At 37.0% G+C, this 19,950-nt stretch overlaps 1 protein-coding gene across 1 annotated transcript in view; it reads right to left on the reverse strand.

The window, feature by feature from the left end:
• Positions 1-19,950, reverse strand: part of LOC148949293 (NACHT and WD repeat domain-containing protein 2) — a 293,776-nt gene that overhangs the window by 136,977 nt on the left and 136,849 nt on the right. Inside the window, exons 8-9 of the mRNA XM_089092914.1 lie at positions 4,889-5,165; positions 1,889-2,502 (exon numbers count right to left, since the gene is read on the reverse strand). Of these exons, the coding sequence (XP_088949040.1) occupies positions 1,889-2,502; positions 4,889-5,165 (891 nt within the window). The remainder of the gene's footprint in view (positions 1-1,888; positions 2,503-4,888; positions 5,166-19,950) is intronic.

Here is a 19,950-nt window from a genome sequence, read left to right on the forward strand (position 1 = left end):
CTGTAGAGGTTTCAAGCTCGTATCTACAAAAATGTGGAATTTTGCATTTTTTGCCAGAAGAAACATCACGTTTTGTTTTTTTTTCCCCAGGGGTGATCGTATCGACCCACTGGTCCTAGAATATCGTGGGAGGGCTGATTGGAATGGAAATTAAAAGTTCTAGTGCCCTTTTTAAGTGACCCAAAAAAATGGAGGGCAACTAGGCCCCCTCCCACGCTTGTTTTTTTACCAAAGTCACCCGATCAAAATTTTGAGATAGCCATTTTGTTCAGCATGGTCGAAAATATGATAAATATGTCTTTTGGGATGACTTAATCCCCCGAAGTACCCAGAGGGAGGGCTAAAAGATATGAACTTTACCCAATGTTAACATATAGTATTGGTTATTCGGAAGTATACAGAAGTTTTCAGGAGGTTTTTTTCTGCTAGTGGGAGGGAAGGGTGGGTCGGGGGTTATGTTGGAGGATCTGTTCATGAAGGAAGTTTTCATGGAGGAAGGGAAATCGCCATGAAGGGGGCGCCGGACGTGCCAGCATGATTTCTTGGTGAGGGGGAAGTATACACCCAGGTTCCGGACGGAGTTGGTCTGGCGGGGGGGCGAGAGGAGGGAGGTAGTCTGGAGAATATTTCCATGGAGGATGTTTCTTTGGGACAAGGGACATTTCTCTTAAGGGGGCGCCGGATTTCCAAGTATTATTTAAAAAACGATCAGAAATTAAATAAAAAAAAACCAAGTTTTTTCAACTGAAATGTAAGAAGGAATATTAGAACTTAAAACGAACAGAAATTATAACGTATGTGAGGGGGTTCTCCTCCAAGTCAATACCTCGCTCTTTAAGCTACAGTTTTTTTTAGTGCTTTCAAAAGAGCTATCTATTCTAATTAAACGGCCTTTGTGATTCAGGGGTTTGTGAATCAAATTTTTTTTTAACTTTTAACGTAAAGAGCTTGGTATTGACTAAGGGCAGAACCCCCTCATATACGTAATAACATATACGTAATAAAAAAAACAATAAAAAAACAAGCGATACGGCTCAATAGTAATCGAAACTTTTAAAAACGGAATTTTGATGTCAATAAATGTATCAAAAGAATGTGTTTATAATGCTGATTCTAAATATATAAATTTTATTAAGTTTAGTATTACTCATCAAAGGCAACAAGCCTGAGGAAATTTACTCGATTTTTTAAAGAGGGGGAAACATCCCCTACAAGTGGAAGAATTTTAATGAAAATCACAACGTCAGATTCAGCGTATCAGAAAACCCTATTACATAGGTTTCAAGCTCATATCTGCAAAAATCTGCAACTTTGAATTTTTGCCAGAAGAAAAATATACGAATATAGAAGTTAGTTACGTAAGTTAATTTGTAAAGACATTCATTTAGCAAAAGAAAAGTAAAATTTTTATGCAAATAAAAGCTGCATTAACTAAAAAACGATCAGAAATTAAATAAAAAAAACAAGTTTTTTAAACTGAAAGTAAGGAGCGACATTAAAACTTAAAACGAACAGAAATTATTCCGTACATGAAAGGGCTGTCCCCTCCTCAACGCCTCGCTCTTTATTCCGTATATGAAAGGGGCTGTCCCCTCCTCAACGCCTCGCTCTTTACGCTAAAGTTTTTTATTGTTTAAAAAAAAAATTGTGAGACAGTCAAACTTTAGCGTAAAGAGCGAGGCGTTGAGGAGGGGACAGCCCCTTTCATATACGGAATAAAGAGCGAGGCGTTGAGGAGGGGACAGCCCCTTTCATGTACGGAATAATTTCTGTTCGTTTTAAGTGTTAATGTCGCTCCTTACTTTCAGTTTAAAAAACTTGTTTTTTTTATTTAATGAAATAAAAGAATGGCTACTGCAATGAATGACTTGATATCAAAATGGCTTACCTGCTGACACAGAGATGTTAACATGGGGGCTAAAGCACTACTGTCAGGAGTTGTTCCACAGAATCTTAGAAGAAGCAGAGGTTTAATTTGTTTCGGCTGGTCATCCTTCTTTGCCTCCGCTTGCTGTATTCGCGCTATCATTTCCAGCTTTTCCTTTTCAACACTATCTGACCTAACCTTTTGTAAATACTGCAACGATATCATTTGAGCCTGGTGAGAAAATCTAACACGTTTCTTAGGTTGTTTAGCATCTTCGCTGGCCTTTGAAAGCTGACCTGCAAGGCTTAACTTTTGACCAACTCCTAGTTTATCAGGTTTAGGCTCACCGGATATTTGCTTTACAGACACTTGGGTGCCTTTTCGCAAAACGCGCGCTCTTCTTGGTACAGAAAAATTACTTTCAAAGCTTCTATTGCTTCGAGTTGTAGCTTGCGAATCAGTACGGACAGATTTAGAACTAGACTTTTTGTTATTTTTCTTCTTTTTTGGGCTTGATGAAATTGTTGGGGCAAGACTGTCAGTCCTGCTATCTATTTCACTTGTATCGACTGCATTGGTGGTGATTGATTCTGTAGTAGACTTTTTATCTTCTTCTTCAACTGTGACTTGAGAGTCTGAAAGGAAAAGCAATTAATTACATTAAGATAATCTCATTTTTTTAGGACATGGGACGATTGAATTTTTTCATCGAAATCAAACAGTTTTAAGGATATTATAGTAAGGAGCAACGCGGCTCAATAGTAATCGAATCTCTCAAAAACAAAATGTTTATATCAACAGAAATGCTCAAAGAACAGGATTATTATGCTAAAACCAAATACATAACATTTACTAAGTTTAGTGTAACCCCATCAAAAGATAAGAGCCCGAGAAAATTTGCCCTAAACCAACGGTCCTAGATGATCAAAAGAGGGCTCATTTGGACGGAAACTAAAAGCTCTAGTTCCCTAATATTTGAATATAAAGATTGGGGATAGCTAGCCCCCTTCCACCCGTGCCCCCCTCCCCCAAAGTCGCCCAAACAAAACGTTCAGGTAGCTAATTCTTTTAGCATAGTTCAAAGGTCCAACTATGATTTTGGTGATGATATGACCCTCCAAAGTCCCTTGGAAAAGGGCTGAAGTCACGCAATATTCGTTATGAGGGGAATCATATCGAACCAGTGGCCCTAGAAGATCGGCAGATACTCATTCAAACAGAAATTAAAAGTTCTAGTGCACTTTTTAAGTCACTAAAAAGGTTGGAGGGCAATTAGCTCCCCTTTCCCTGCCCAACTCCCCCGAGATCCTCCGATCAAACTTTTGAGACAACCATTTTGTTCAGAATAGCTGTTTGGTTCAATAAACATACCTTTGGAGATAACAAGGTCCCCATAGCCCCTTAGGAAAGCGCTGTAATTTTTGGAATTTGTCCATCTTGTTCACACACAGTATTCGCAATTGTTATGTAGCCTATAATAGCTCATCGCCTTGTTGTAGAGCGTTGGCCTATAAATCGAGAGGCTACCAGTTGAAAAACTGGTTATTCTGTAAAGTTTTCAGAAAAAATCAAGAGGTATGACTTGAATTTCGACATAAAATGATACACTGGAGGTGGTTACATTTCCGGGGAAAAAATTCCAAGGAGGGGAATTCACGACATGATTTGAAAACATCCTCAAGAAATCTCCCCAGAGGATTTTCAGCGATGATTGAATTTTCCGGGGGTACTCTCCGAGTAGGTGGGAGGAGTATTTTACGGGAGAAGGCTTTAATGTAGTTGTTTGTACAATAAATCAGTATCATATCCTTTATTTTCATTTTTATATTTTTCAATCTTTGTCACCTGTCTTTTATGAAGTAATAATTTAACAGGTTCGTGTTCATTCTTTTTCGTATGCGTTACTCGCACTTTACATTTTTGTTTTGCATCGAAACACGTTTCATTTTTTTGTTTTTGAAATTATTATAAATAGATTGTATACTCTTCCATTTATTAGAAACTTATTTTTATAAATAAAAATCTAATATTACTTATTTTGTTTGAACCTTCCTTTCATTTTCTTTTGAAATGCTTCATCGGGATATTTTTCAAGTATATTTATTTAAACATTTTCGAGATTTTCTAAATGATCAGATATACTGCATAAAACATTTCGAGTATACCAATAACATTGAAAGGTTAACTGCATTTGCACCGTATTTCGGGTTTGCACTGTTTCTAATTCTTTTATTTTCTGCATTAATATCTTCTTTTTGTTACTTTTTAACTATTTTTTACTATTAGTCCTTTGTCATCAACTCTAGTCAATATGTTGAAAGGTGATTGGTACATTTTATTCTACTTATTAATATCTTTGCTTAATTTCAGATTGTATGGGATTTACTCTTTAATAATTTCTTGTTTGAGATCATTTAAAGTTGAAAGATTAACTGCATCTGGATCATTTTCTGGTAAACATAACTCTGATGTTTACAACCTCAGCAAGGAACTGGGATTTACATGAATGTAAATGATGTGATTGGCACATTATATAGTTTGGCATCCTCCCTCATATGCGAAATAATTTCTTTTCGCCTTAAGTTTTAATTTTACTCCTTATTTTCAGTAGAAAAAAACTTATTTTTTATTTAATCATTGACAAGAACCTAACCGATTACTTATAACTAAAGTGTGGCTCCTGGCTGAGCTCTGTATTGCCCCTCTCTTGATTTAAAAATCTTGGGATTAAATTGTGTATGAACCGATGTATAGCCGCAGACAACAAGTTGATAGCTAAGGCGCATCTTTTTTTTTGGGGGGGGGGTCTCTTTAAAGTATAAAAAAGATACACAACCAATATTACCTGTATTTCAGCAATAAGAGCAAAATTTGAACGAACGATCAATTTTGAGCTACAAATTTGGAACAGAATCAGCCTCCCATGACATCACCATATTATTTTTTTGCTTTTTTTAAAATCTAAACTCATTTAAATCGTTCAATGTTGTCAATCATATCTTACGATTAAAAAGTTAATACCTGATGCAGAACTTTGATTTGCAGTAGTTACATCTTTATCACTCTCGAAATCACTTTTTTCTTCCTCTCGTTGTTGATCTTCTTCTGGTACGTTTGGATAGCTCTCCCTACGGGAGGGTTTTTGTATTCCAAGCCAATCAAAAATCAGACTTGCTGATTTAGCCAGAAGAGAAGTTTTTCCGCATCCACCAGAGCCGTAAAGCACCAATGGAAAACCAGATGAACCAGTAACGTAACACTTAACACGCTCGACTATGTCTTCTCTCCCGTGAAATACCTAGACAGACTCAAAATATGTTAAACTCGTACTACAGTAGGCTGACTAATTAAGCCGGAAGTCGATAAAATATTAAGACGCAAAAATACAAATTGTGAGTTTATGAATTACCGCTTTTTATTAATATAAAAGTTTGGAAATAAACCGTAAAAGAACCACAGATCTGTAGTAACCCGGAATATGTGTTGGCTTGGAGGAAACTGGGAAATAGTCATATCCTTGCTTAGCTCAAGTGTGGCCCAGATGCGTGTGATAAGGCCATCATATGCAAATAGGCTAAAATTAAATAGGAAATTTAAAAATCTTAATAGCCGATCACTTTTAAAGACTAGATTAGTAGAATATATTATTAACCTTTGATGACGGGGTGATTCTTCTTGATAATTTGTTTCTTAGCATTATTTTTAGATTTTGCCGTGCTGGGGTAGCCTCCTTTGTCCTTCTCCTTCTATGTGTTATGATGTTTTTCGGTTTATCTTCTTTATCTTTATTTATGGTGTACTTAAACTCATTGTAATAATTGTTAGCCTTCCTTTCGAGTTCAGCTCCCTGTTGGCTTTATTTAATTATTTGTGTTGTTTATATTTGTATGAAATACAATTTATCTATCTAATATGAAAGCTACTGTTTATTGTAACAAAGGTTCCTTATCTCCTTTTTACACGTTTGACCTCTGGTCATTGCAAATTTTAGGATTGATTTGAGAATTGTGAGTGTCGTAATTTCTTATAGTGTTGAATTGTATCTTGTGCTTTTAAATCTGTGGGACAATAGTCCCAGCATCGAGTTTGTATAGACTCTGACTTTGTACCGTGTTGTTCGAGTTCATTAAAAGTAATCAATATTTATGCTGAAATTCTCATACATGCCCAGTAGGAACGTCTCGCATAGTTAGTCAGGCTAATCATAAGTTAAAACGCTACCATGGCATTAGTCACTGTATAGACTTACCCCTCCCTTGCGGTTCCCACTTTACCACAATACTGATTGGCCCAAAAACAGTGATAACTGCAAAAAGCGAAGGAAACTTCCGAGGCGTTTTGCAAAAAGGTCCTAAGTCCACTTTTCCTAATTTTTACCGGAGAGTAAAATGAAAATGCACAATGAAAAAATCTTTCTCAGTAATCAGAATTAACAAACTTGAAATTTTAAAGACTGATTCCTAGTTAACTTTTTGATCTGAATTCACTGGAACTACCCTAATTGCTGGATTGTTTGTTGCTTAGAAGATAAAAGACTTACACTCTTTTCTACACTCTTTTGGAAAAATTTAAAACTTGGTCAGAAATAAAGATAGACCCATTTTGAATAGACCAATCGATACATATATTTGGATTCTTCTAAACCATATGTGTAGCCTATAGTCTGTCTTTTGGATAGACTAAACAAAAAAAACAAGTTTTTTTAACTGAAAGTAAGGAACGACGTTAAAACTTAAAACGAACAGAAATTATTCCGTATATGAAGGGGGCTGTCCTCTCCTCAACGCCTCGCTCTTTACGCTAAAGTTTTTTTTATTGTTTAAAAAAATAGAGTTGTGAGAAAGTCAAACTTTAGCGTAAAGAGTGAGGCGTTGAGGAGGGGACAGCCCCCTTCATATACGGAATAATTTCTGTTCGTTTGAAATTTTAACGTCGTTCCTTACTTTCAGTTAAAAAAAACTTGTTTTTTTATTTAATTTTTGAACGTTTTTGAATTAATGCAGGTTTTGATTTTGGCTCACCGTACATGAATAATTAAAACAAAATTTGCATCTTAATTTTACTTTTATTTGGCTAACTTTCTAGAAACTTGTTTAATTTTATTTACGAACGTTTTCATTAGTAATAAATATACATAACTTACGAATTAACTTACGTAATGAACTTCTATATTCATAGATTTTTAACATGTATATTAGGGGGTTCACCCCCTAGTCAATAGGCCTACCTTGTTCTTTAAGCTAAAGTTCAATTTTTTTCCAATTCTTTAAAAATGACCCCTTAATCACAATCAGTTGATCAGTTGAAATCAGTTGAAAAACTTGTTTTTTTTTATTTAATTTCTGATCTTTTTCTTTAATAATGCTGGGAAATCCGGCGCCCCCTTCACAGCAATGTCCCTTCTCCCATGAAAACCTCCTTCATGGAAAGATCATCCCATACAACCCTCGACCCCCCCCCCCCCCACCACCTACCAGAAAAAATCCTCCCTGAAAACGTCTGTATACTTCCCAATAACGAATACTATATGTTAACATTGAGTAAAGTTCATAAATTTCAGCCCTCCCCCTGGGGACATGGGGGGATTAAGTCATCCTAAAATATATTGTTATCATATTTTCGACCATGCTGAAAATTTTGATCGGGTGACTTTGGGAAAAAAATGAGCGTGGGAGGGGGCCTAGTTGCCCTCCATTTTTTGGTCACTTAAAAAGGGCACTAGAACTTTTAATTTCCGTTCCAATGAACCCTACCATGATATTCTGGGACCACTGGGTCGATACGATCATCCCTGGGGAAAAAAAACAAATAAACACGCATCTGTGATCTTTCTTCTGGCAAAAAATGCAAAATTCCACATTTTTGTAGATAGGTGCTTGAAACCTCTACAGTAGTGTTCTGTTATACGCTGAATGTGATGGTGTTATTTTCATTAAGGTTCTACAACTTTTAAGGGGTCTTTCTCCCTTTTTTCTAAAATCAGCCAAATTTTCTCAGGCGCGTAACTTATGATGGGTAATACTGAACTTGATGAAACTCATATATTTAAAATCAGCATTAAAATCTGATTCTTTTGATGTATCTATTGGTATCAAAATTCCTTTTTTTGGAGTTTCGGTTCCCATTGAGCCGGGTCGCTCCTTACTTACAGTTCTTTACCACGAACTGTTTGAAAAGGGAAACCACGTATTTCGTATCTAAAAATAACAGAATTGGATATTTAAGTGGGCTGAAAGATGGTGAAATATTTTTGCTTTTGGCAAGAAAGGCTACATGTAGCATTGGATATTATTACACTAGAAAAAAAAAGTTTTGTCATGGAAAGTAAAGAGCAAATTGAAATCCAAAAATGACCACATATTTTCCTAATATTAGATTTTTAATCTAAAACGAGACAAAATTACCATAAAAGGAGGAATGAAACTTGCAAAAAGATTAATAACCAACAATAAACGCGATATTGCCACTCCTTCCCCCCTCCCCCAGAGACTAAAGTGTTCTTTAAAACCAGTGAAGACCAACATCGGTCAAGTTGGAATGCTTTTTTTTTTACAATTGACGTTTTCATGCATTTAAAAGGGACAATTTAAAAGAAAGAAGACTTTGATAAAAATAAGGGATTAAAAAAACAATAATTATAAATTAATTGTCACAAATTTTTGATAGTATAATAGCTAGATTCAATTGAAAGTTTAATCTTTAATTGATAGCCTAAACATTTGAAAGGATTCAATTTAAAGGGTAGTAAGCATATATAAATATTTATTGCACTAATCGAAGCAAACTTGTTGTTTCAAACATAATGATACAAAAAAATAGATTTAGTTATTTCTGGTTATAATAAAGAAATGAAAACTAATCAAGATATATTTTGTTTCAGTAGAGAACGAGGAACACGGTAGCCTTTTGTAGTGTTTCGAGGGCGCAACACTCTGTTTGTTTTACATGGGTGGATCGTCAAAATGTTTGAACTTTTTTCTAAGTGGCCTTAAACTTACATCCCCAAGCTCCTGGACCAAGGATTTTTTATTATACACAAAAATCTTACGCTGGAGCTGCGGACCACTGAAAACTAAAAAAGAACTAAATTCTCTTTTCGATCTGGTTGAAACTCGATATCCCTAAACTTTTGGACCAAGAGATAAAAATGAACAAACACAATTTGAAAAAAGAAACACTGGTTTGTCCAGAAACAAGATCCAAAAAAGCGCAAAAAAAAAATTGTTTCCGAATGTGTCAAAACTTGCATCAATGAGTCCCTAGCCAAGAAAACTATAAAATAAGAAAGGGCACGGACCCCCCAGAAATAGGACCAAAATCTAATTTTTTGATATGCCTGAAATTTATATCGAATTTAAAACATATTTCAGGGAGCAGGGACCTCAAAATGGGGGCCCTGAAATGACACAAAAATCCCTATGTTTCAATCAGCTTGAAATTTCCAGATGCCGTTCTTTGAACCAAAAGATCGCGAGTTTCTCTGAAGGAATGGCAGACTGTTGAAGGGCCAGAAAAAGACCAAACAGCTTTTATTTCTGATCGGATTGAAAATTACATCTGCCCCTGGGACAAAGGTATCTTTGTCCGTGGGACGCAGAAAACAGACAACTTTTTTCCCGGTCATCTTAAAACTCATATCCTGAAGTCGTGATTTGCAATCACGCAAAGTGAAGTCAATGAAGAAATGTTGATTTGCCGAAATATACGTTGCCCTGACAAGGATAGGCTGGGTATAAGAGGTTGGAGTTGTTCCGGTGTTGTAAGATAGCTTGGGGTCTCTGCTCTGTCATATACTCCCTCCTCTGTTCTTATCCCTGAATTTTAAACCCTGCTTCCCTAGCCTCGTAGTGTCGTCAGGATCGACCTTCCAGGACTTTGCCATGTCAGAACCATGACTAGAAAAGGTGCTGAAGGGTGACCTTGAGGAGTGGCACCCTCGTGGAAATCTTAGCCAAGTAAACGAAACAGCATTTCGCTGGAATTGGACTAATGGACAATCTTCTCGGTTTCGTTTGATTTGGTGGGCTTTTTCGTGGCTGAAAAAACTTTCCTAGCTAAGGGAGGCTTTGAATAGAGTGGGATGGACGAGGAGTGTGCGTTGCTGTGTTGGCCTCAGAAGGATTGATGCTGCGGTGAGTTGTTAATAGTGGTAGTAGTAGTTATCTACCATAGCCTGCCTCTCCGTTGTAGTATAATATTTGTAGGCATGAATATATAATGAACCGCAAGTAATAGGCTCAATATTGCTTGTGTGTTGGTTGGTACTAGAGTATTGCAAACTGTGGAAAAGCATGTAGTGACCAAGATGGGCCGAGGATTGCACAAAGCCTTCATTCAGTTGGAGGCCCCAGAGACTTCTTGCTGTCCGGCTGAAGCGCTTCGTGTAGATTTATAAAATGAATTGGTCCCGGACCTGTACTGGTGGAGCCAACTGCTTTTCCTTAGGCTATAACGATTTCAATGATTTAAGTTATATGCAATCTACAACTTTAAACATTTCAAAAGTATAAACGACTACCTATTGGCATTTTGGCTGACAAATTCAGATATTTCGAACTGGACATGTTAGGAGCTTCAAAACACATATCCCACGGATAGAAAACATGAGACTAGGTTAGGATAGAATTTTTTCACTCGGGCAGGAAGGATAGGGTGCACAGGCAGGGAGAAAAGGCTAATGCTGAATAAGGAAACTTCTACGTTTTGCTTATATTGGGAAGATATCGATAACAGAATTCTAGTTGCTATTTTTGCGACTAAAAGGCCAATATATCATAGGCCCCTGTGGAAACCGACTGATGGTGATCGTTGTGATTTACATACCAACCAACCAGTAGTGATTAGGGTTATTCAATAGCTGAAATTTAGGAAAGGTTTCTTTCTGAGACTTTCTGAGAAGTTATGATGTTGGTAGAGAAATTCAGAATTTGAGAGATTCTTTTAAGGAACAGTTGAGTAGCAAACTAGTGAGTCTAAAATTTGGCAATGTAGAACATGGATTAAATAATCTTAGGGACAGTTTCTGAAGTAGCAGATGGTGTCATAGGGAGGAAAGCTAGAAACGCAGCTAGGAATATTAGTTAAATCGCTTTAAGCTTGGTAAAAATGAGGAGGGGTTTAAAAAAATATTGAGTGATAAATCGATAATTCTCATAATATCTGACAGTAGGCTAATCTGCTAATACTAGAAAATATTATGTTAGTATAAGCTAGGATCTTAATAATAGCACGCAAAATATTGCTAATAACTTTCAAGATTTCGATAATACCCTGTAAGTTTTTTAATAATACCAGAGAGGATTCTAATAATATCTGACAAGATTTGGTATTACTAGACAAGATTTGGTAATAGCAGGCAAGATTTTGATAATACAACGCTAGATGTTTGATAATACCAGACAAGATTTTGGTAATACCACGCAAATTTTGGTAATACTTGGAAAGATTTTGATTAATACCTGGCACGATTTTGAAACCACCATGCTAGATTTTGATAATATCAGACAATTTTTGATAGTACCAAAAAATATTTCGTTAATGGCAGGTAAGATTTTGATAATGCCATGCAAGATTTTGTTAATAACTTGCAAGATTTTGATAATACCATGTAAGATTTTCGATAACACCAGATATAAATTTCATAATATAAGTCTGATTGAAAGTCATTGTAAACAGAACCTACTAACTATTGAAAATGAATGAGATACGATTAGAGACTCGTTAGCTAACTCATTACCTCACTAACAATGAAAAAGAAAGTTAAAAAATTCAAAAGTCAAAGTACCAAAAGTTAAACGTAACAAACAGAACTTATTAGCTATCAAAACGAATGAGATACGCTAAAAGACTCATTAACTAACTCATTATCTCACCAACAAGAAAAATTAGATTTAAAAAAATAACTCATTAGCTAATTCATTAACTCACTAACAAGAAAAAAGAAAGTTAAATAATATTCAAAGGAAAAAGTAAAGCAAGTTAGAAACTTTCAGCCTCCTCAATTCTAGTTGCCGAATCTAACGAAACAAGAAAGTTACAAAAAAAATTTAAAGGAAAGTAATGAAGGTCTGATTGAAAGTCATGGCAAACAGAACCAACTAACTATTAATACAAATGAGAATCAAACAGTTCGTGGTAAAGAACTGTAAGTAAGGAGCAACTGGCTCAATAGTAACCGAAACTGTAAAAAACAGAATTTTAATACAAATACAACTGCTACTACAACTATTACTACTACACAAGCAAAGGGGTTTAAGGTGAAGCTTTCAAAGAATGTTTAGGCAGATGCTGAACTAAGTCAAAGCGAACTATGATCATGTAGATTGTTAATGGTATTAAGTTGATGGTACAAAGTTAAAACTTTCATCGAGTGTTGGAGAAGATGTTGAAAAAAAGGTGCTATGTGCATACTGCTTCTAACTAATGCTACTACTGCTACTACAACAATCGGTAGTACACAAGCAAAGGGTACTAAGGTCAAGCTTTCAAGGGATATTATATTTAGACGGATGCAGAACTAAATCAAAACGAATTATGATCATGTTGATTGTCAATAGGGTGACAAAGACACATCACAATAACGGCTTACGTTATTAAGTTAGACCTTTCAGGGTAAGTTGTGACAGGTTTTGAACTAGCCAGAAGACACCATGTGTATACTTTTGATACCACTTCTACGGTTCAATTAAATTTTGATAGAACGTTTAGGAGGAGGTTCAATTAAGTGAAAAAAAAACATATGCATGCAAGTATTAAAAGGGCATATAAACAATATCATAGGCAGCGCTGCTCTATCATAGCTAGTAATGTCATTGATATTTTAAAGGAGCTAATTTGATTGGAAATTTAAAGTTCTAGTACCCTTTTTAAGAGTCAAAAGTGATCCTCTTTAGTTCATAATTTTCCAATCACTTTCAATTAAAATTAAAGATAGCCATTTTGTTCATCATGGCTGAACGGTCTTATAACTGTATCTCTAGGGCTATTGCGTAGGTCAACCCCCCTCAGTCATGCAACTTGCCCATTATGTTTAAAAACTAAATGTTGCCTTAAGATTGAATAAAAAAGCACAACGTTTATGCTGATTGCCAATAAGACATCTCAGCAGTATCCCAAGAGCGATTGAGGGTATTATGTTTAAACTTTTGGGGCTACTTATATTACTATTTCCGCTCTTAAAATTTAACTAAATCAAAAGAGTAGAAGTGTATCCAAGCTGTCAAAGAGCATAAATAACTTTTTTTTGCGAATGGTATCAAGTTTTATTTTTCAGGTTAACTAGAGGAGGTATAATACTAAATTAAACAACACTATTTAGTAGAAGGGACCCTAGTGCTCCAGTACGAACACCGTGCTGCCATCTACAGTTTAGTTTAATGCCGACGGGGCACCATACATGGGCATAGCCTCCCTAGGGGAAATGGATTTCCGAGAAATTGATTGTGTAATCGAAGGGGAAGTGAATTTCTGAGAAATTGATTTGTTGGAGTTCGTCCAGGAGAATTGTCTCCGGGCGAAGTTTGCACAAGCGTATTAACGGTGGGGAAGAGATATATTGATCTAGGACTCGTGATGGGGCACCATATATGGGCATAGAATACTGAACGAACACCATGCTGCCATCTACAATTGAGTCTGACTCTATTCCCACACCATATATGGGAAAAGAATCCCCAGGGAGAACACATGTGCTGTCAGTCCGAACGGGATTCCATTTATTCATGGTTTATTAATATCTAATGGATGATTTCAAAGTTGATTGATTTGTTGTTGTTGTTGTTTGGCCAAGTGTAATGACACGAGGGGTGATTTACATAATCGCTAGGGGAATGTGTTGATCTAGGGGAACTAAATTTCCAAGGTCAATTGATTTGTTTTTGTTGTTCGTCCAGGCGTACGCTAGGGAGAATGTTATGATCCAGGAATGGGAAACAGGATCACGTGTCTCCTTCTAAACCAATCAGAGAGTAGATTACATCTCATTCTAAGCCAATCAGAGGGTCGCTTACATATGGTTTCCCCATTACATCGCAATTCGCCCTTGAGATTATATATAACGGACATGCATGTCCATATATAACGGACATGCATTGTGATTAAATTATCAGAAAGTTCTGTGACACTAAGGATATAACAATGAATATTATTGATGAGTTAGAAGCCTTGGCAACTTCAATTTACAATGTGAGTTCTGTTTTAGTACATTTTCATTTTTTTATTTTCAAAATAAAATTATTTTTCTTAGTCACCCTCTAGTATATTCAGGTAAATACCCCCCCCCCCCATTCCACTCTAATACAAACTCCACTATGCTATCTTTATACTCGCTAGAAAATGTAAAATATGTTCTTTTTATCAACTAAACCTAACCCCCCCCCTCAAAACCCCTCCTTTGTTTATGACTTTAATTCTTGCAATAGAAATAATTCTGTTTTTTCGATAAAATTCATGCTATCTATATTTCTAGTTAAAAGCGACAGACAACATCCGTCAACTCTTAGGCATTAAGCCACTCTGGTTTGACAAGCTTCCCGCAAGGTTATCATTAGTTGTCACCCTTTTTAAAGCACTTCCTGTTTGTTTACGTTAGCAGTTTAGCCAATCTAGGTTTCAATGCTTTGCGTAATTCTGTGTTGTCTGAAATAGCTGAGAACAAATTGTCTGCAAAATTAATATAGATATTTAGGATATTGGAATTCTATATTCTATGTAAGAGAGAAACAAGTTATTTCCAAAATAAAGGTCTAACAATATTTTTAGGACATTATGTAAAAAGGGGGGAAGGGGCCATGCCGCAATTCTATTTCCATCATTGAAAAGTGAAAAAACAAAACTGTTTCTTCACGTCATGCAGTAAGAGAGTTGGGGATTCCTAAGAAAAAGATAACTGTACTATATATAAATTAACTATCACTTACATACAAGATTTTAAATTTAGGCTTATAAGCTACTGGTCTAACAATATTTTTTCTATTTTAAAGCCTGTCGACGGGAAACATTAAAAAAAAATTTCTCAACAAGGTAAAAATAGGAGCATTTCTCGTAATTTTTACCTTTTGCTTTACTGAAAATGCTGAGGAGGGGGACTTCTTTGTGATAAATGCTTTCTAGACAAAATTATGGCTAGGGGGTACTAATCTTTTTTATTCTGTGAAAAAGGGGAAAATTATTTCAATACTAAATTTTTTTCTCTTCTTTTAACGACAATTATGAAGAATGTATTGCCCCCCCCCCCCTCCACCTAAGAGGGCAAGGGAGGTTGGCTATTCAAGATCAACGGTGCCTGCGCAAGCTACATCCTCAACGCAAGCCCATGACCATCGAGCTGTCGCTCAGCCTGATGTCGCTGTCAGAAAATTAAAAAGAGATTGGGCGGCTGCACACATGATGGCAAGCCCCAGTGCTCCAACCCCTCAAGCCCATGACATCGTTTTCCCACCTACACAAGGTCAGGAGGCTGCCCTCCAACATGCTTCACCAGCGGCTTCAGGCACTCAACTACAGCCGGGATATAAAAATGTGAGCATTTTTTTTACCTAACTTATAGAAATATGCGAAAAACAACAACAAACCCATTTTTCATCACGCTGTAAAAGTGTGTGTGTGTGTTTCTCAGAGATATTAAAATATTAACCCCCCCCCGCCCCAACCATTGTTTTAAATTTCTCTGCACCCCCCCCCTACCTCAGAGATATCTAAATATAATATAATTTTTTTGCTTGTCAAAGAAAACCACTTTTTTCTAATCTTTACTATTTTCTCTGGCCCACTGTAGCCATAAACTGTTGCTATCTCTTCGCTATCTCATAATAATTTTTTTCGTTATTTTCTAGTGTTGTCAATTACTGATCATAGATTGACTAGAATCTTTTAAGTGAAAGCAGAATGCTATTTTTTACAATTGAATATTATAGTTTTGATCATTCGGTCTTCCAACAATCGATTCATTTCATCAGTCGATCATTCAATCAAATCCTGTCAAAGATATTAAAAGAAAAAAAATTGCTCCCCCTTTTTAAGTCAGGTCAATTATAATATACAGGGGAAAGGGGGGCCGCCAAGCGCCGTGGGACGCGCTACGGAGCCCACGGCGGTGGGGGCGGGTCGGAGGGGGGCATTAAATAGAGGCACTAGAGGGGGGTGATTGAACAAAATCAATACCTACTATTTCATGTTTTAGATTGTATTTAGCTGGAACTTTCAGGATATATGGAGTAAACCAAATGCTACTAAGCACATGTAAATAATAATTCAATTTTTTAAAAAAGGGTGATTTATACACTATGAAAATAATCTATTTTTCATTTATAGGTTGTCCTGGTTCCATACTCACCATCTCCCCCCTGCTCGTCAGTTGGAGAAGGAGAGGACGCGCCTATGGGGATATACAACAATGAAATATCTACTATCAGTGAATGGCATGGTAATTCTCTAGAAATACCCTTTAACATTGATGACCTTTTAAATGATTTTTTTTAAATGTTGATAATAACACAGTTGAGCAGGGTAATATAGGTAATTCAGATTCGGACTTAGCATTGCTAAGTCCAAATACTATGCAGCTTTTGGATGATTTTGTTGGTGAATTAACGGGAAACCCTTCCGCCTCAGATTACATGAACATTTCCCCACTTCAATCGAATGAAGTGCCTTCCCATATCCCATTATTGAACAATGTGGGGGAGGGGTGTTGATGATATACAAGAGGAGGGGGTGGGGGTGGAGGAGGGGGTGTTCATAATTATATACAAGAGGAGGGGTGGGGGAGGTGGGTAATATTCAGCTTACATCATTCCCTGAATTTCAGCTCTCAAACACAATTTTAAATACAATAGTTGTCTACACTGCAACTTTTGGTGATCCATTTAATTCGATTTTGTGTGGTAATTTTGTACTTGACCCCGTACAAATAGTGCATGACTATGTAGATAGAATTCAAGTACTGCTAGAGAGCTAAATTCAATTATGGGGTGGTAGGGATTCAATTAAGGTTTCAATTGTTTTAAAGGTGTTTTTTTAAATGAGGGAAAAAGTGAAGTTTACCACCATTATGTACATACCGAGATGCATGTGATCTATCCAAATTTAGAGAATTTTGAGGGTGCTTTTTCTGAGTGGATAGGTCATATTATTGCGTATCTCGAGAATTATAACGAAAGTGGCAGCGGGTCGGTAGTTCTTTATGTTGAAAATTTAAGCGTTAATATTTGTAAATTTAAGAAAGATTTTTATTTTAAGAGGGGGGCAGGGGGGGGTCTGAGGGGTCAATAGTTTTAAAATATAATACAGATTTAGTAGGTTGTCGTGGTGTCCAGCGGATCTGTTTTGAAACAAATCAAAAATGTTTCAAGTACGCTGTCCTCATATCAGTATTCAACCCTCTAGTACTTGACGCTACGAAGACGAATTTAGATCCCTGGGCTTTGCATGGGAAGGAGGGGGTCCAATTCTCCCATTATATATTTCACATGTTTAGAGGGAAAATACCAAGTAACGCTAATATCTATTGATAGTTTTGAAAGGGCCAATTTTCATATGAATATTGACGTTATGATGGCTCTGTGAGTAATTGGATTTAAGAATCGCTTTTGTTCAAAAAAGAGGGAAAGCGTCCCTCGTGCAAGGGGCCCGTTAATGAAATTGGTTAAATGTTGGGTGTTTCTTTTGTGCATATTACAATCTAGTGGCAATGCCACTTCATTTTGGCATTTTAATCCAATCAAAGTCATTAGTAGAGTTCTAGGGGAGGGTACGAAAAGGGGGGTATGTTTCTACTGTCCGACATGCCTGTCTCGATTTTGGACAGAATTAAAGTTGCAAAATCATATGAAGCATTGTAGACGGCTGGGCTACCAGTCAGTGGAAACAGTTTCAGGGGATAGGGCCATTTTACGTTTCAAAAATTTCCAAAACACCCTCCTCCAGAGCAACAAAATCTCGTTGGACTGTGAAGAGAAGCTGGTGGAAGTGAACGATCTTCGATTTCCAAACCGAATCAAAGAACATCAAGCTATTGTAGTGTTCTACGCCAACGCGCGAAGAGACAGTTCTAACACCATGCAGTTGTTAGAAATAGTTGAAACACTTGTTTAGGGGGAGTGCTTGGTCAAGGCACTGACTAAACTAATTGGCACCGTTAATGACACTATTTCTCGTTTGAGAAATACACATTATCCTATGGTGCTATCTGCAGAGGATCATCTCACAATTAAAAATCAAAAATTATGTTGGTTGTGTAAGGGGGAGTTTGTCAAGGGGTTTCAGGGGACTAAAGGGAAAAGAGGAGGGAGGGGAACAGTCAGAGACCATAATCACTTGGGGCAGGACATCTCCGCTGGGGGTCGGACGTGTATAGGGGTGGCGCATCAATCGTGTAATATAAACGTTATCCAACAGTTTTTTATTCCTGTTTTTATTCATAACGCTAACTACGATTAAAAATTTATTTTACAGACACTGGCACGTATGCACAGGGAGGGAGGGGGAGTAGATAGTCCATGGGTAAATAATTCATTTACCTAAAACATTATTCCCAAATCGGCCGAGAAAATGTTGCTTCTCGAGCTGAAATGGCAGGTAGTAAATAATGGGCATACGTGCTGGAATAAGATCAGGTTTTTATATTCCTTTTGTTTTTTTCCCAAGGCATTGAGTCAATTGATTCAAGTGCAGAAAAGCGACAATTTTGATAGTTTTCCTTTGCTTAAAAAGCCCTTTCCAGACAGTGAACTGTATGACCTATTGACCTGTAAAGGTGTATACGCATATGACTATTACTGTTCTGAAGCTCGCTTAAGCGAGGTGAAACTACCTCCAATTGAAGCTTTCTACAATTCACTCACCAACAGTGAATGCACAGCCAAGGACTATGAGTTTGCCAAGAAAGTGTGGCCTAAGGGATAGTGTAAAAATGGGTGGGATTATTGTAGACCTTACTTGGCCAGTGACATTTTATCTCTATTGGACATAGTCTGGAAGAACAAAGACCAAATCTAGACGGAGTTCGGAGTAGATATGGTTTATTATTTTTCCACGCCGCAGTTGGTGATGTACTTGATTTTAAAAATTAGTAAGAATGAAAAAGGCTTAATCACCGACGTAGATCAACACCATTTTGTAGAAAGATCAATGAGGGGACGGTATGATTTTCAGGGGGATCGCGTTTTGACAACCGATCCGAGCGGACAAAACAGCAGCACCGGTGCAAAGTCAAATGCAGTATTCTTGGACATGATTTCATTGTACCCCTCAGCAATGTCTCACTACTCTTTGCCGTGTGGGAACTATCAATGGCTTGAGAATCCTTGTGAGTTTCCCGACATTACCATCGTCGAGGACAATGGGCCACAAGGATGGTTCTTTGAAATTGACGGGCACATTCCACTGGTGCTTCACGATTCAGTCAGAGATTTTATTTTTCCCTGTATCAATCGACCAGTGAGCAGGGACTCACTGAGCCCCTGCAATCAATCATTGGTTGAGGATATGGGGATGCACTGGACCCCCTCTAAGAAAAACTGATTGCAGATTTGGACCCTAAAGAGAATATCGTTGTTCACCATGTGCTTTTGCAATGGATGGTGAACAATGGTTTCAAGATCACCAAAATACATAGGGTCCTGCAATTCAGTCAGAAACCATACTTAAAGACGTTTATCAACACTTTTGTTGATAAAAGCTCTCGGGCAAACTCCAAAGTAGAAAAGAAAAAGTACATTCTCATTCTAAATTCAGCCTTTGGCAAAATGTGTGAAAGCGTACGCAACAGATTTCGTTGCGATGTCGTAACCTGCCCCCAAGAGTGTGCACGAATTATTGCCGACCCCAATTTTACAACGTTCACGAGCATAGAGGCGGCCACGATCCTTCTACACAGGAAAGAGAAATGTGGTACTGAAGAAGAGTACAGCAGGAGATAATGCAGTACTTGAAATTTCCGAAAAGCTATTACTGTCGTTTTTTTACAATGTGTGCAAGGTGCAATGGCCACGGGAGGGGGAGGTTCAAGTTTACTATGGGGATACAGATTCTCTGCTGTTAAAGGTAAAAACCGAGGATTTATTTGGGGATTTAGAAAATCGGGA

Source organism: Artemia sp. Qi Xiang Cuo, chromosome 8 (assembly GCF_049724085.1).
Source record: "Artemia sp. Qi Xiang Cuo chromosome 8, ASM4972408v1, whole genome shotgun sequence".
NCBI classification, from domain to species: domain Eukaryota; kingdom Metazoa; phylum Arthropoda; class Branchiopoda; order Anostraca; family Artemiidae; genus Artemia; species Artemia sp. Qi Xiang Cuo.